This window comes from Rana temporaria, chromosome 4 (genome assembly GCF_905171775.1).
Source record: "Rana temporaria chromosome 4, aRanTem1.1, whole genome shotgun sequence".
In the NCBI taxonomy this organism is placed as follows: Eukaryota; Metazoa; Chordata; class Amphibia; order Anura; family Ranidae; genus Rana; species Rana temporaria.
In genome coordinates, this window is record NC_053492.1 from 13,610,626 (window position 1) to 13,627,218 (window position 16,593).

The 16,593-nt window shown below is 48.5% G+C and overlaps 1 protein-coding gene across 1 annotated transcript; it reads left to right on the forward strand.

Annotated features, from left to right (window-relative positions):
* Positions 1-4,114: 4,114 nt before the first annotated feature.
* On the forward strand, positions 4,115-16,165 carry LOC120935939 (gastrula zinc finger protein XlCGF57.1-like). The gene is made up of 2 exons (XM_040347965.1): positions 4,115-4,150; positions 14,156-16,165. Exons 1-2 carry the CDS (start codon positions 4,117-4,119, stop codon positions 16,102-16,104), a joined length of 1,983 nt encoding a protein of 660 aa, XP_040203899.1. The 5' UTR covers positions 4,115-4,116; the 3' UTR covers positions 16,105-16,165.
* The last annotated feature ends 428 nt before the right edge of the window (positions 16,166-16,593 follow it).

Here is a 16,593-nt window from a genome sequence, read left to right on the forward strand (position 1 = left end):
GTTGCCGCATCGGTTAAACAGCGTGCGGGGAACATCACAGCTTTCATTTGAATAGCTGTAGTATTCCCTGCTGCGCTGCGTATAGACACTCCCCCTTGCTCGGGATTGGACAGATCCCGAGCAAGGGGGAGTGTCTATACGCGGCGGGAAATACTACAGCTATTCAAATGAAAGCTGTCATATTCCCCGCACGCTGTTTAACCCATGCGGCAGCGTTGCGGTATGCAATGGGGGGGGTGGGGGGGGCAAGTATTCTATTTAGGTATCGGGGGTATTTGCGGGAGTACAAGTACTCCTGCAAATACTCTGTATCGGTACCGATACTGGTATCGGTATCGGGACAACCCTAATCCAAAGTTGGTAACCAAGTCAAGATGACTAATCACTTCAAGGCAACTGTTAGAAATACTTTTATCCCTATAGAGAGTTGCCACCACAGCAAGTGGTTGTGCAACATTCCTAAGGGCCAGTTTGTACGCCTGAGGTGGAATTGCACATTTGAGGACGATTACATCTCTCAATCTCAGGTTTTGGCTGACCGCTTTCTGCAGAAGGGGTATGATAAGATTAAGCTGACTGAAGAGATGGAAGTTGTCCGGAAAATGGATAGAAATAACTTGGTGGCCAATATCCCTAAGCCGGAGAAATACACTAACTCCAATATGAGGATGTTTTTGGAGTTCAATGTCCAGCACAAAAAAATTGAAAAGATCGTACAAAAGCATTGGCCAATCCTGAAGCAGGACAGAATTTGGTTTATTTTGATAGAAGTCTCACTTGGGTGGTTTGAGACAATATGTTTGGAAATTGAATCCCAATATGCCCGTCCCTTGATGTGAGACAAATTAGAAACTTAGTAGTGCCCTTTTTTTTACTGATCCCACCCCTCTATGTCCTAAATGAGGAGTGTGAGGATTTCAAAGCTCTACTTATGTGTGTTTTATTGTATTATTTGCTGCTATAAGCCGTTATCCCATCTACGACGCTGCTGATCCAAATGGCACAGTAGTGAACGATGGGATAGTTTGAGTGTGTCACTCCCTCCTTATGTATTTTTCATCATGGTATTTGAAATAGATGTGTCAATTCTGGGAAGCCATCTCCATGAAATTTAGACTGGCAAAGACGGACGACGAGTATTGATATAACACGTCCGATGCCATTGCTATAGAAACCGGCATTATGTTGGGATGGACGCCACGTGATGACGTGACACGCCTGAACGATGAAGACGAGGCTTGGTAATGTTTGCTGTGCAGATGTTGCTATGTTTCACCCAAGCTGGACACACAACTCACGGCCATTGGAGGATACAGATCATGTGACCTAAGTCACATGACTGGCCCCATCACCGCATCAGGCTGATGACGGAGGGGGAAGTGGCCACTAAGTATATTGATTAAGGAGGATATATATTACAACATGTGCCCCGTGATACGCTGAGGAAGTCCCGCCCTAGGGACGATACGCGTGCGTGTGGACGGGACCACCGTGTGACGTCATCTGTTTCATTATCCAGGGACGTGTAGAGAGATGCTGTCTGTATCAGCAGAGGCCATTATTCCTAGCACTGGGATCAGTGCTTTTTTTGTGAGTTGCCTTCCTTTAATAAATGTGATTTATTTAAGAAACAGAGAGCACTATGTTTTGTTTAATTGATTTTGCATGACTATGGACTGCCAAGATTCACTGCTACTTCATATGAATATCTGATGAACAGTTAATACAGTTTGAAGTGCCCCTGTGGGGAAAGTGTTTTTGGTGTTTTTGGTTTTTGGGTTTCTGTTGATTCAGAGACCCACTTATTGAGGTGAGCGGCCTGTATATCTGGTGATGGAAACACTCTAAGGTAGGGTTGTCGATACCGATACTAGTATCGGTATTGGGACCAATACTAAGCATTTCCCCGAGTACTTGTACTCGGGGGAAAATGCTCCGATACTTCACCCGATACCTGACTTTCCCTGTATCCTCCTCCAGTTCCCCCCATCCGTTCTGCTCACCCCCTCCACGCTCCGTGTCCCCCCTCCATGCCACTGCTATCCTCCTGGGTTCTGCTCTTCCCCACCATGCTCTGTGTCCCCCCTTCTGTACCGCTGCTATCTTCCTTGGCTCTGCGCTCCCCCTCCATGCTCCATGTCCCCCCTCCCTGCTGCTGCTCTCCCCCTCCGTGCTGCTGTTGTCCCCCTCCGTGCCGCTCCTCTCCCCCCTCCGTGCCGCTCCTCTCCCCCTCCGTGCCTCTGCTGTCCCATTCCGTGCCGCTGTTGTTCCCCAACTGTCCCGCTGCTGTCACCCTCCGTGCCGCTCCTCTCCCCCTCCGTGCCTCTGCTGTCCCATTCCATGCCGCTGTTGTTCCCCACTGTCCCGCTGCTGTCACCCTCCGTGCCGCTCCTCTCCCCCTCCGTGCCTCTGCTGTCCCATTCCGTGCCTCTGCTGTCCCATTCCGTGCCTCTGCTGTCCCATTCCGTGCCTCTGCTGTCCCCCTCCGTGCCTCTGCTGTCCCCCTCCGTGCCGCTGCTGTCCCCCTCCGTGCCGCTGCTGTCCCCCTCCGTGCCGCTGCTGTCCCTCTCCGTGCCGCTGCTGTCCCCCTCCGTGCCGCTGCTGTCCCCCTCCGTGCCGCAACTGTCCTCCTTCATGCTCCGCTCTCCCCCTCCATGCTCCGTGTCCCCCCTCCGTGGTGTCACTCTCCATGTCCTCCTCCTCCACCCCCTCTGTCAGGATGGAGAGCGGCGGTAGGAGCCGCTGAACCCGGCTCCTAACTTTTCTGAATGAACAGAGTCAGTGATCACTGACTCTGTTCATTCATATAACTGAAACATCGTAACCTGTGTAAAAAAAAAAAAAAAAGAATATACTGTCACATGGCATTTAAAAAAAAGTATCGGTATTCGGTATCGGCGAGTACTTGAAAAAAAGTATCGGTACTTGTACTCGGTCTCAAAAAAGTGGTATCGGGACAACCCTTCTCTAAGGACACTTTATCAATTTTACCTGCAAGCACTCTAATCACGTTTTGAGGAATTCATTTTTTTTCATCTGACTTCAGTTTTTGGAATCGGGATCCACTGTGGAATATACATGTTGTTGCTGCATTTGGACGTTATTTATTTTATTACCGCTGCATTATATATATATTTTGGATACATCATATCGCCTACGGCGGCTCCTCCCTGTAGGCGACCGCCTGGGACACGTGACAGGTCCCAGGAGATCGCCTGTCCAAGCGGGCAGCGCAGTGAGTGCCCGGCCGTGAAGCCGAAAGCTGTCACGGCCGGGTGCCCACAGTTAGGATGGTGGCGCCAGCGGAGAGGAGTGGAGCTCTGGGCGGCGCGTTGCTGGACAGTGGAGCAGGTAAGTGTCTGTTTATTAAAAGCCAGCAGCTATGCTTTTTGTAGCTGCTGACTTTTAATAAATATGAAAAAAAGGCTGGAACTCCGCTTTAAGTGGAAGGGGCTTACATGGGGTGTGATTAAATAGGGGGAAAATGCCTCCTTTTTTAAATCCTTATATCTTCATCCTAATATTGCAGAACCAGTACAGTCCAGATAATTATTCGCTTAGAGAACCGGCAAAGATCACATGACCACACCAATGAGGATGGAGGAGGACGACCGAAGTCACATGATTGAGAAGATACTAAACCTCACCCTGGAGATCATCTGCCTGCTGACCGGAGAGGTGAGGAGGATTCTGGGAGGTCACATGATATTACTGTTCTCTCTGTTGATAAAACACAGACCTGACCGGAGAGGTGAGGAGGATTCTGGGATTCTAACATGATATTCCTATTAATTTTCCAATACAGAGATTTCCTCCTCTGAAGTCTGGAGATCATATGACCATCACAGTGCCTCCATGTGACTCCCTAAAACCTGAGAGACACAACATGCAGAAGATTCTAGAAGTCACCAAGAAGATGATGGGGCTGCTGACAGGAGAGGTGAGTGGTGCCGGGAATTCTGGGACATTATCCAGTAACAGACAAGGGATGTGTCTGGATGGTGACTGTATCATTGTGTGTGTCAGGTTCCTATAAGGTGTCAGGATGTCACTGTCTATTTCTCCATGGAGGAGTGGGAGTATTTAGAAGGACACAAGGATCTCTACAAGGACGTCATGATGGAGAATCGGCCGCCCCTCACATCACCGGGTAAGAGGAGACTTTATAGGAGAAAGCAGTACGAAGGGTTCACCTAGATCCCCCATCATCTGATAAACACATAGAAACAATGTATTCAGTCAGTGTGTGTGTTTCCTACAGATGGACCCACTTATTTTACTGTCTGTAAAAAAAAAAAACAGCTAGGCCAGTGGTTTTCAACCTGGGGGTCAAAAGGCAATTTGCCAGGGGACACCGAATCCTGGGCTGTTCCTGAAGCCCGCAGCACTCTCAGCCCTTTTGCATTCGCCCAGCAGGGCTGTCCCTGGAGCCTGTGGCCGCCCATTCAGTTCACGGCATGGCTAGGGGGCAGAGACTAGAGGTCAGCTGACTGGTGAGAAATGTGAAGTGGGAGGGGCTGGAGGAGACCCTATCTCCTGATTTCGGCATAGGTGTCCTGCTGTGAGACACCACAGAGCTGGAGACACATTAACACTACCTGTGATTAGAGTTGCCATTTAAAGTTCCCACTACAGTTCTCAGATCAGCAGGTGATCTTGATCAAGAGCACCCAAGTTGGCTGATCAGAACTTCCCCCCAGCACTGCCACTCAACACCCCCCCCCCCCCCCATAAGAAGTAAGAGAAGGAATAAAAATAGAGAATACATGGAAGGGAGAGAAAGAACAGGAAAGATGGCTAGAGAGAGGGATGGGGGGAAAAAACAAGAAATTAGGATAAAGAGAAAAAAAGGAGAACAGAGAAAGAGTGGTACATCCTATATGGTACCAGAAGTGGGTTTTAATACTGTACGAGTGGAAGGGACTCAGACTCAAGGAGCCCTAAATGTCCATGGGTTAGGGGCGCAAATTACTTGGGAGCTGACAACCCCTGCTACGAAAATTCTACTCTTAGGGGTGCCCACAACTTGGGAAATTTTATCAAGGGGTCACGTCGCTATTAAGGTTGGGAACCACTGAGCTAGGCAATCCCTTTATCTATACCATACCCTTATGACCTAAGATGAAGGTTTGTTCTAAATGTTAATCCAAAAAAATGTGATCCTCCTAAAAATACATAACAGACCATTAACCTAGCATGCAGCCTGACAGAAGAGGAAAGCAGGAGGGAACCATGTACCCAACTTTTCCTGAACCATACCACATGCCTTTAACATGGTGCTACCTTTCCTGGTGGACCGCCCTGGTACAGAACCATGTCCCCAAATGGAGGAGGAGGGCCTCTTCCCCACAAACCTGGCTTGCTGTTTGTGGGGGTCTGTGGGTGGAGGCTTATCAGAACTTATATATGGGGTCCACAGATCCCGCCACACAATTTCCACTTTATGTATTGGCATATCAACTTAGACCTAGACAGTCTGGACAGTATGGTCACCTGCTGACCTGACACCATCCACATCCAGCTTAAGGCATCCACATCCAGTCCGGTGCGGTTCTGTTCATCAGTTCAGGTATGAATTTATATCTGAAATCGCACCCAAACTGGACCCAAAATCGCACAGGATTCTTTTCTATGAGTTCATGGACGAACACAGCCTTATTCTTGACAAAGTGGGTATTAGCCTTCCTTTAGGAGTGACTAGGCAGAAAGTGTTAACTTCAAAGCTGAACAGCCCCGCCCAGGGGGGCGGTCCTCCTGGCTATATCCCCTCAGCCTGCAGTAAGCAGCTCAGTTCGTCAAAAGCAGTACAAACTTAAAAAAAGAGGGGTGGGTGCTGTGTCCGTCCATGAACTCAGAGAAAAGGATTTTATGGTGAGTATAAAATCCTATTTTTTTTTTTTTTGTTCATGGATGGAGCCTTAATCTTGACAAAGTGGGACGTCCCAAAGCAGTGTCAAAATGAGGGGTGGAAGGCATAAAATTAAACTTCACCCCAAAACAAAACAGAGCTCCTCAACTGAGGAGTTGTAACTCTAAACAGCCGCCTGCAAAACTTTGCGGCTGAAGAAGCATCCGAAGATGCACTCACATCAATTTGTAAAGTATGACCGGGCGACCAGGTCGCTGCCTTACACACCTGGGAAACAGACGCTTGATGTCAGAAAGCACAAGAGGCACCTATTGCCCTGGTCGAATGCATCGTGACAGAGTGGCCCCAACCCTTTATGGCGTAAGGACAACGTCCAAGGAATGCCACGTCGCCTACTTAAGATTCGACGGATGAGGACACAAGGATGGCAGTGCAATGTCTTCCTTGAGATGGAAGGTCGAAATGACCTTAGGAAGAAAGAAGGCTGCTGATGCAGCACCACCTTATACTTGTGGAAGATCAGATGAGGAGCCTTTCATGACAAGGCTGCCAGCTCAGAACCTGTCCTAACTGACCTAATGGCCACCAAAAGGACCACTTTCTGAGAAAGTGTCAACAAGGGAACTTCCCTATGTTCTCAAACGGTGGTTTCTGAGGCATCTAGAGGCCATGCCGTTAAAGCCATTGACCGTAAAGCAGGATGACCTATGGGACCTTGCGACAGCAGGTCCTCTCGTAGCAGTAGACGCCAAGGGAAATCTGCTATTCAAATCCTCACAGAGGTAGTGGAGGACGGCCTGGAGGGGCCGCATGCCGAACCCCCTGTACAAACGTTCTCACTAGAGAGTGAGCCGCCAAGGGTTGTTGAAAAAAGACAGCCAGGGCAGGTATCTGCCCCCTAATTGTACTTAAAGCAAAATTTTTGGTCTGCCCACGCTGTAAGAACAGCAGGACTCTGGGAACCAAATAAGCAAGCGGATGTCCCCTCATTTCCTCGCAAATGGATATGTAGGTCTTCCAAGTTGCGATGGTAAATCATCCTGGAGGACGATTTCCGAGCACTCCTGATGGTAGAGATCACAGAGTCTGACAGGCCCGGTCTCTTAGCACCTGGCTCTCAATAGCCCTGCCGTTAAGCCAGTGACTGTAAAGCAGGATAGCGTATGGGACCTTGAGACAGCAGGTCCTTTCCTAGTGGTAGACGCCAAGGGACGTCTGCTACTAGATGCACTAGGTTGGTGTACCAAGGACGCCGGGGCCAATCCGGAGCAATTAAGATCATTGGAATCCCCTCTGTCTACTCTGCGAAGCAGATGAGGAAGGAGCTTTAGAGGAGGGAAGACATAGGTTAGCCGGTACTGACTCCACAGTGCCACTAACGCATCTGTCGCGTCTGCCCATGGGTCTCTTGACCTGGCTACAAACCTCAATACCTTCCGATTGAGTCGAGACGCCAGGAGACCTACGCCTGGCGTGCCCCATCTTGTGCAAAGAAGCTCAAACACATCCGGGTGCTGAGACCATTCTCCTTGGTCCATCATCTGGCGACTCAGGTAGTCCGCCTGCCAATTTTCCGGTACGCTCCTTTCTGACCCACCTTAGGGTGTGAGCGACCTCTGACGCTGCAGCCAAGCTTCTTGTTCCTCCTTGATGGTTGACATATGCCACTGCCGTGGCGTTGTCGGATTGGATCCGGACTGGAAACCCTTGTAGCCTCTGAGACCATGTGGAGAGGCACAGCCTGATCGCCCAAAGTTCCAGGACATTGATCGGCAAGTGGGAATACTCCGGAGACCAGCGACCCTGGGTCGGCAACCTCCCAGACTACCCCCCCCCCCCCCAACCGGTAAGGCTGGCTTCCGTCGTGATGACTATCCAGTGAAAGGGAAGTAACGACTTCCCGGACAGAAGTGCCAGAGAGGTCAGCCACCAAACTAGGGAGGTCCTGACCAGGTGGCTCACCCGGATTTGACAATCCAGGGATGATGGGCACTTGTCCCATCTGGACAGAATTTCCTTCTGTAATACTCGCGTGTGACATTGCGCATATGGTACCGCCTTGAAGGAGGCCACCATGAGGCCCAGGACTCGCATGCAAAAGCTGAGTGACGACCATTTCTGGGATGTCAACTGCCGCACCGCAGCCCAAAGAGTCTGCAACTTTTCCACAGAGAAAAAAACCTTTGCCTCTGAGGAGTCCAGAATCAACCCCAGATATACTAGGTGTAGAGTCGGTACCATTACTGACTTCTGAGTGTTCAGTACCCAACTAAAGTGACGGAGGGTTTGACAGGTTATAGACATGCTCACCTCTAATTCTGAGCTTGAGGTGGCCCTCAGAAGAAGATCGTCCAAGTAACCCACGATAGCGAAGCCACGCTGTCTTAGTAGGGCGAGAATTAGGGTAAGCACCTTGGTGAACACCCTTGGTGCCGATGTTAGGCCAAAGGGAGAGCCACAAATTGATAGTGGTCTTCCCCGACCACAAAACGCAGATATCTTTGATACTTGGTGCCTATGGGAACATGCAAATAGGCATCCCTGATGTCCAAGGATGCCAGGAAGTCCCCCGGCTGGAGGGCAGTGACGACAGTGCGAACCGATTCTATCCGGAATCTTTGTACCTTCACAAAGCAATTGAGGGCCCTGAGGTCCAGGATTGGACGAACGCCCTCCTTCTTTGGTACTATGAACAGATTTGAGTAAAACCCCTGAGACCTTTCCTGTACTGGGACAGGAATAACCACCCAGCGTTCTAGCAGGTCTTGAACTGCCCCAAATAGGGCTTCCCGAAGAGTCGGCTGTAGCAAACCCACCGGTCGGGGACCTGAGATGTCCAAGGGGTCGCGAATTTGCGAGACGTCCCCCCACCCGAAAGATGGGTGGGGAAAACTTTCATGCGGACGTAGCTTTGTTTGCAGGTTTGTTGGGTTTGCAAAACCAGGGACGTCTCTGTCCCTGAGCAGGCGCTTTATCGGCCTGAGGCTTTTTAACTGCCGCACTGGGCGCACGAAAAAAACTTTAATGCGTGGTGAAGAAGGGCCCTTGCCTATGGCGTGGCTCCTTCCCCTTTTTGGATTGTGGGAGCAGTGTGCTCTTACCTCCTGTGGCATCTTTAATTATGTCATCCAGGGAAGCTACAAAAAGTCTGTTGCCCTTAAAGGGCAAGTCCATCACGGCCTTCTTGGAAGATTGGTCCGCAGACCAATTCTTTAACCAAAGTAGACGGCGTAACACCACTGCATGGCTTGAAGCCCTGGCCAGCAGAGGAATCGTGTCCAAGGCTGATTTGCAAATTAATTTTTGGCCTTGTACCAGTTGGTCAGCTAGAGCTACCTCATTCGGGGAAGCCTGACGTGCTTGTAACCCATTGAGCAGCCTCTTTGCCCATTCTGTGAGTGTCTGAGACACCAGGGCCCCAACTATGGTTGGGCATACAGCCGAACCTACTACCGTGTACAGGTTGCGGGTGATCGTCTCAGCCTTCTTGTCCACAGGGTCTTTGAAGGCGGGAGCCCCCTCCACCGGTATGGTGGTTAGCTTGTTTAGTCTGGACACAGGAGGGTCCACTATTGGGGGCGAGGTCCATTTTTTCAAGAAACTCTCTTCAAGAGGGTAGGGCACCGCCAGATTTTTAGTGACTGAAAAAAACCTTCTGTGGTTTATCCCACTCCTTGTATAAGAGTTTGTCTAAATAAGACACACAAGGAAACACCTTAGCAGTGCGGGTTACCTTACGGAACCCAAAAGGGACCGGCGCGTCTGCTGCTTCTGCAGACCCCTCTATTTTTTGAGTATCTCGCACTGCAGTGATAAGGCGCTGCTTCCACCTTGGCAACAAAGGCATCTAGGATTGCCGACATAGCGTCCACCGATACCTCGGGTGCAGGCATCAATTGCATCTCGGGCGGGAAAAAACGTCTGCTTCTGACGCCATGCTGCCCACACACCTGACACAGGGACTCCCAAACAAGTAACCCACCCTCCTGGCTGCAGCAGAGACGAGGGGTTTCCCCCCAGAGGACTCACCACCCAGGAACAGTAGTGAGGTTGTTTGCTAGCAGAGCTGCTTTCTCTAGCAGAGTGTGTCTGTTGATCTGTGCTGCTTCAAAGCTACGATCGAAGGCTGCTTAGTGGGGCTGCTACTTTTGTCAATTTTACAGACTGATCAGTCAGCAGCGTGTATCTGTCTGTCTGGGCCGTTTTTAAATTGTCTGATCGATGGTAAAATGGCCGCCGATCTGCCACTAGAGGCCAACAGCACGTGGGCCACAAAAGCATTACCACCAGCGTAGATGAGTGTGGGACCTACAGGAAAATGGCCGCCGAGCAGCAGCTAGAGGCCTGCCCAGCGCGGATACAGAAACATGACCGCGAATCACCGCGACACAGGCCACAGAGTGGCCGATAGGCCAAACAACATCCAGGTCATAGCGCCGCTGTTATCTGGGAGCCTGGTACAAAATGTGGCCGCTAGCAGAAAACCACAGTGATCGGTCCAGTGCAGCAGAGTAAATACAGCAGGCAGTACACACAGCAGGAATCGCCAAAATCATGGCCGCCGAGCGTTGACAGAGGCCAATACAATGCGGCCACAAGAACATGGCCGCCAGTGCAACTAAAGCAATATAGCATGGAGCAGGACACACAGGTAAGCAGAATATCTTATGCAGCTTATACACTGATTTAGTGCGTGAGTTATGGTTCCCCAGGGGAACCCCAGCAGCTAGCTCAGAGAGCCTAGGGAGGAGGGAGGGGAGAAGGGAAGAAGAGAGCCCTTTACTCACCTCTCCAGGGATGCCCAGGTCTGTCTTCCTGCCGAAGCAGGGGACTACTACTTACCCTTCCTGGGGATTGTGCTGGAAGGATCCTAGACAGACCATCTCCTGCATGTGACAGAGGTGACTGTCGGCCCGGCTGCTGCGACTCGGACCTATAGACCGGTCATATGCATGCCCTGGAAGTGTATAGCTCACTGGCCACCCGTAGAGTGACGGGCCTGTCGTGGTCGGCTCACGCTCGATGGCCGAAACTGGGGGGACTACAAGGATCTGGGATCCAGCCTGTCGCCCAGTCGGCAGTTGATAGAAGATAACAGGAAAAATGTAATTAAAATAAAACCAAAAATCCAAAAGTGAATTTGAAATAAAGCTTCCAGGCCTATGGGTCCAAAGGGAGCCATGTCTTCTCCTTAACTAGGCAGAAAAAAAACTGAGCGGCTTAGTGCAGGCTGAGGGGATATAGCCAGTAGGACCGCCCCCTGGGCAGGGCTGTTCAGCTTTGAAGTTAACACTTTCTGCCTGCCTAGTCACTCCTAAAGGAAGGTTAAAACCCACTTTGTCAAGATTAAGGCTGTGTCCGTCCATGAACAAAAGAGAAATATTGCTTTTTTTTTTTTTTCAAAATTGTTGCTCTATTTTTGTTTATAGCGCAAAAAATAAAAACCCGCAGAGGTAATCGAATACCACCAAAAGAAAGCTCTATTTGTGGGAAAAAAAGGACATCAATTTTGTTTGAGAGCCACGTCGCACGGCCGCGCAGTTGTCAGTTAAAGTGACGCGGTGCCGAATCGCAAAAAGTGGTCTGGTCTTTGGCCAGCCAAATGGTCCGGGGCTTAAGTGGTTTAAAACGCATCCAATTCACATATATGTGAAACGAGCCTTCCTCTTCAATAAGGTACAGAAGTTAAACCCAATGCAATTTTAATTCTGCTTATTGCAGTACAGATGATATTTTTCCAGTTTTATGAAGTTTAGGAAGACCATGAGTTTCCTAAACTCTGGTGTAGATTCACGTAGCAGCGCTTTAAGTCACGGCGGCGCAGCGTAGTGTATTTACGCTATGCCTCCGCAACTTACAGGAGCAAGTGCAGTATTCACAAAGCACTTGCTCCGTAAGTTGCGGCGGCGTAGCGTAAAAGGGGCCGGCGTAAGCACGCGTAATTCAAATGTGGAAGGGGGGCGTGTTTTATGTAAATGTATGATGACCTGACGTGATTGACGTTTTGCGCCGTCCGTGTACATATCCCAGTGTGCATTGCTTCCAAGTACGGCGCAACGACGTATTGGTTTCGACGTGAACGTAAATTACGTCCAGCCCTATTCGCGAACGACTTACGCAAACGACGTAAAAAATTCAAATTTTGCAGCGGGAACAACGTCCATACTTAACATTGGCTGCGCCTCCTAATAGCAGGAGCAACCTTACGCAGAAAAAGCCTTTACGCAAACGACGTAAAAAACTACCGCCGGGCGCACGTACGTGTTTGAATCGGCGTATCTAGGTAATTTGCATATTCTACGCCGAAAACAACGGAAGCGCCCCCTAGCGGCCAACGTAATATTGCACACAATTCTACGCCGCCGCAATCAAGTTACGTCGGTGGAGGAAGCCTATTTTTTAAGCGTATCTGCCTTTGAGAATCGGCGTAACGATACGCCGGCGCAGATTTTAAATTACGGTGGCGTATCTGGAGATACGCCGCCGTAATAGCTATGTGAATCTACCCCTCTGTCTTTGAGCAAAACTAACAGAGGGAACGTGGAAGAAACTAAGAGGGTCTAGCTGGGACTGAACTAACTTGCACTAAACAGATGGGGACGCCCGAGTTAAAAAATAAATCTTATAGTAAACAAGTTGTAGTAACCAAAAACCACTGCTAGATGTCAGCATACATCAAACAATAGTAACCTGATGCAGGTGGAACAGAACAGCTACTCATTCACTTTCTTCTGGTTGTAAAGGTACAATTTTTTTATTTTTTTTCCTAAATACCTTTACCTTAGTGCAGTCCTCCTTCACTTACCTCATCCTTCCATTTTGCTTTTAAATGTCCGTATTTCTTCTGAGAAATCCTCACTTCCTTTTCTTCTGTCTGTAACTCCACACAGTAATGCAAGGCCTTCTCCCTGGTGTGGAGTGTCGTGCTCGCCCCTCCCTTGGAATACAGGAAAGTCAGGACGCCCACTAACACACAGCTCCTTTCTCTATCTGCAACTTAGAGAGCATCCTGACTCTCCTGTAGTCCAAGTGAGGGGGCGAGCACGACACTCCACACCAGGGAGAAAGCCTTGCATTACTGTGTGGAGTTACAGACAGAAGAACAGGAAGTGAGGATTTCTCAGAAGAAATAAGGACATTTAAAAGCAAAATGGAAGGATGAGGTAAGTGAAGGAGGACTGCACTAAGGTAAAGGAAGCTTTAGGAAAGAAAATTGTACCTTTACAACCCCTTTAACCACTTAAGCCCCGGACCATATTGCTGCCTAAAGACCCAAGGGGTTTTTACAGTTCGGGACTGCGTCGCTTTAACAGACAATTGCGCGGTCGTGCGACGTGGCTCCCAAACAAAATTGGCGTCCTTTTTTCCCCACAAATAGAGCTTTCTTTTGGTGGTATTTGATCATCTCTGCGGTTTTTATTTTTTGCGCTTTAAACAAAAATAGAGCGACAATTTAAAAAAAAAAATCAATATTTTTTACTTTTTGCTGTAATAAATATCCCCCAAAAACATATATAAAAAAATTTTTTTCCTCAGTTTAGGCCGATACGTATTCTTCTACCTATTTTTGGTAAAAAAAAATCGCAATAATCGTTTATCGGTTGGTTTGCGCAAAATTTATAGCGTTTACAAAATAGGGAATATTTTTTTTGTTTTTTTTTTTTTTTTTTTTTTTTTTTACTAGTAATGGCGGCGATCAGCGATTTTTTTTCGTGACTGCGACATTATGGCGGACACTTCAGACAATTTTGACACATTTTTGGGACAATTGTCATTTTCACAGCAAAAAATGCATTTAAATTGCATTCTTTATTGTGAAAATGACAGTTGCAGTTTGGGAGTTAACCACAGGGGGGGCTGTAACATTTAGGGATCACTGTGTATGTGTTTACTAGTGTAGGGGGGTGTGGCTGTAGGAATGACGTCATCGATCGAGTCTTCCCTATAAAAGGGATCACTCGATCGATGCGCCGACACAGTGAAGCACGGGGAAGCCGTGTTTACACACGGCTCTCCCCGTTCTTCAGCTCCGGGGAGCGATCGCGACGGAGCGGCTAAAAACAAATAGCCGCGCCGTCGTCCCGGATCGCTCCCCGAGCGGACCCGACCTCCGCATGTACCGGGGGGGGGGGGGGGGGGTCCCGATCGGACCCCCCACCCACGTCTAGCAGAGGACGTACAGGTACGTACATGTGCCTGTCCGTGCCATTCTGCTGACGTATATCTACATGAGGAGGTCGGGAAGTGGTTAAGTAAACTAACTATCTATTGATCATGTTTTTCCAGGACACATCATCGAGGAACCCTCAAACGATCGTCTCACTTTATCTCTAAGCTGTGAAATGGAAGATGAAGATGTGGACATCACAAGAGATTGTGCAGGAGAAAAGACAACAAGCTCAGTTATGGATGGTGGGCTTCAGAGTGTGGATGAACCATCAAATCCCTCTGACTCTGAGCAACCTCGTACTGTGAGGGATGATGCCGGAATTCAGGGGGAAGAGACATTTTCCTGTCCTGAATGTGAGGAAAGTTTTAGCTCTAAATCAAGTCTTGCTGTACATCAGAGATCTCACGCGGGTGGGAAGCTTCATTCATGTTCTAAATGCAACAAATGTTTTCCTGAAAAATCGGAACTCGTCATACATTACAGATCCCATAGGGACAAGAAGCAGTATTCCTGTGCAAAGTGCAGCAAATGTTTTTCACAACTGTCCCACCTTCTCAAACATCGGAAATCTCACAAGGGGAAAAAGTCGTACCCCTGTTCAGAGTGTGGAAAAACGTATTCGTGGAAATCGGAACTACTTGTGCATCAAAGGTATCACACAGGGGTGAAGCCTTATCCCTGCTCTGAGTGCGGGAAATGTTTTCCACTGAAGTCCAAACTTTCCATACATCAGAGGATTCACACGGGGGAGAGACCGTATTTCTGTTCTGAGTGTGGGAAAACTTTTTCACAGGTATCCCATCTTCGCGATCATCAGAAGTCTCACGGGGGAAAAAAGATGCATTCCTGTGCTGAGTGCGGGAAAAGTTTTGCACGAAAAACAGGACTTGCTGTACATCAAAGATCTCACACGGGGGAGAAGCCTTTTTCTTGTTCTGAGTGTGGAAAACATTTTGCGGAGAAGTCTAACCTATATAGGCATGAGATGACTCACACAGGGGTGAAGCCTTTTTCCTGTCCTAAATGTGATAAATCTTTTTCACAGGCGTCCCATCTTGTAGTACATCAGAAGTCTCACACGGGGAAAGACCTGTATACCTGCCCTGAGTGTGGGAAATGTTTTACAGAGAAGTCCAGACTTGAAAGACATCAGAAGATTCACACGGGGGAGAAACCACATTTCTGTTCTGAGTGCGGCAAAAGTTTTTCACAGAAATCGGTGCTCGTTCGACATCAAATGTGTCACACAGGAAAGAAGCCATATTCCTGCTCAGAGTGTGGGAAAAGTTATGTACAGAAATCAGATTTTCTTATACATCAAAGATCTCACACGGGGGAGAAGCTGGTTTCTTGTCCTGAATGCGGTAAAGGTTTTTCAGCGAAGTCCGATCTTTACAGACATCAGAGGATTCACACGGGGGAGAAGCCGTATGCCTGTCCTGTGTGCAAGAAATGTTTTTCACAGGCATCCCATCTTCATACACATCGGAATCTGCATCCTGGTCCTGAGAGCGGGAAAAGTGTTTCGAAGAAAAAATTAAGAAAATTTTCCTGTCCTAAATGCAGAAAACGTTTTTCTCAGAAAGCAGACCTCGTGAAACATCTAAGAACTCACACCGGGGAGAAGCCGTATTCCTGCTCTAAGTGCGAGAAATGTTTTTCACAGAAAGCCAACCTTATTAGACATCAAATGTGTCACACGGGAGAGAAGCCGTATTCCTGTCCCGAGTGCGGGAAATGTTTTTCCAAGAAATCAAACCTTGCCAGACATCAAAGATCTCAAATACACGGGACACCACGTTCCATCTCTAAACGCAGGAAACGTTCGTCGAAAAACACAGACCTTGTTGAACATCAAGGATCCTATAGTGAGGATAATTTTTATTCTTGTCCTGAGTGCAACAAATTTTTTACTCAGAAAGCGGACCTTGTTAGACATCAGATGACTCACACGGGAGAGAAGCCGTATTCCTGTCCTGAGTGTGGGAAAGGTTTTTCGCAGAAATCAAACGTTGCAAGGCATCAAAAATCTCACACGCGTAAGCCGCGTTCCTTGGCTCAGTGAAGGAAATGCGTTGTATAATGTTTGGGGGTTCTATGTAATTTTTTAGCAAAATAAATTAAATTAGATTTGTACATTAACCACTAGCCGACCTGCCGCCGCAGTTTTACGAAGGATGGATGGCCGCACTCCAAACCAAACAGGTTGTCTTTATTTAAACGAACAGCAAAAACATACCGGATCACAGCAACAGAAACAGGAGGATAACCGACGTTTCGCACTGACTTAGTGCTTATTCATGGCTGGATAACCGACGTTTCGCACTGACTTAGTGCTTATTCATGGCTGGATAACCGACGTTTCGCACTGACTTAGTGCTTATTCATGGCTTGCAGTTTTACAGCGGCAGGGCGGCTCGGCTGCGCGAAATCACGTAATATAACGCAGGGTTTGACAAATTTGCTTGGAATCTAGGAGCCAGCTAAAAAAAGTTAGGAGCCAGAAAACGTGCCCCATCCCGCCAAGCTCGGGCGCAGAAGCGAACACATACGT

Bases quoted from the DNA above. Each gene is read 5' to 3' on its own strand.
- LOC120935939 (XM_040347965.1), top strand. From the start codon at position 4,117: ATGATGGAGAATCGGCCGCCCCTCACATCACCGG. The intron at 4,151-14,155 runs GTAAGAGGAGAC...ATGTTTTTCCAG, and splicing joins GCCGCCCCTCACATCACCGG to GACACATCATCGAGGAACCC.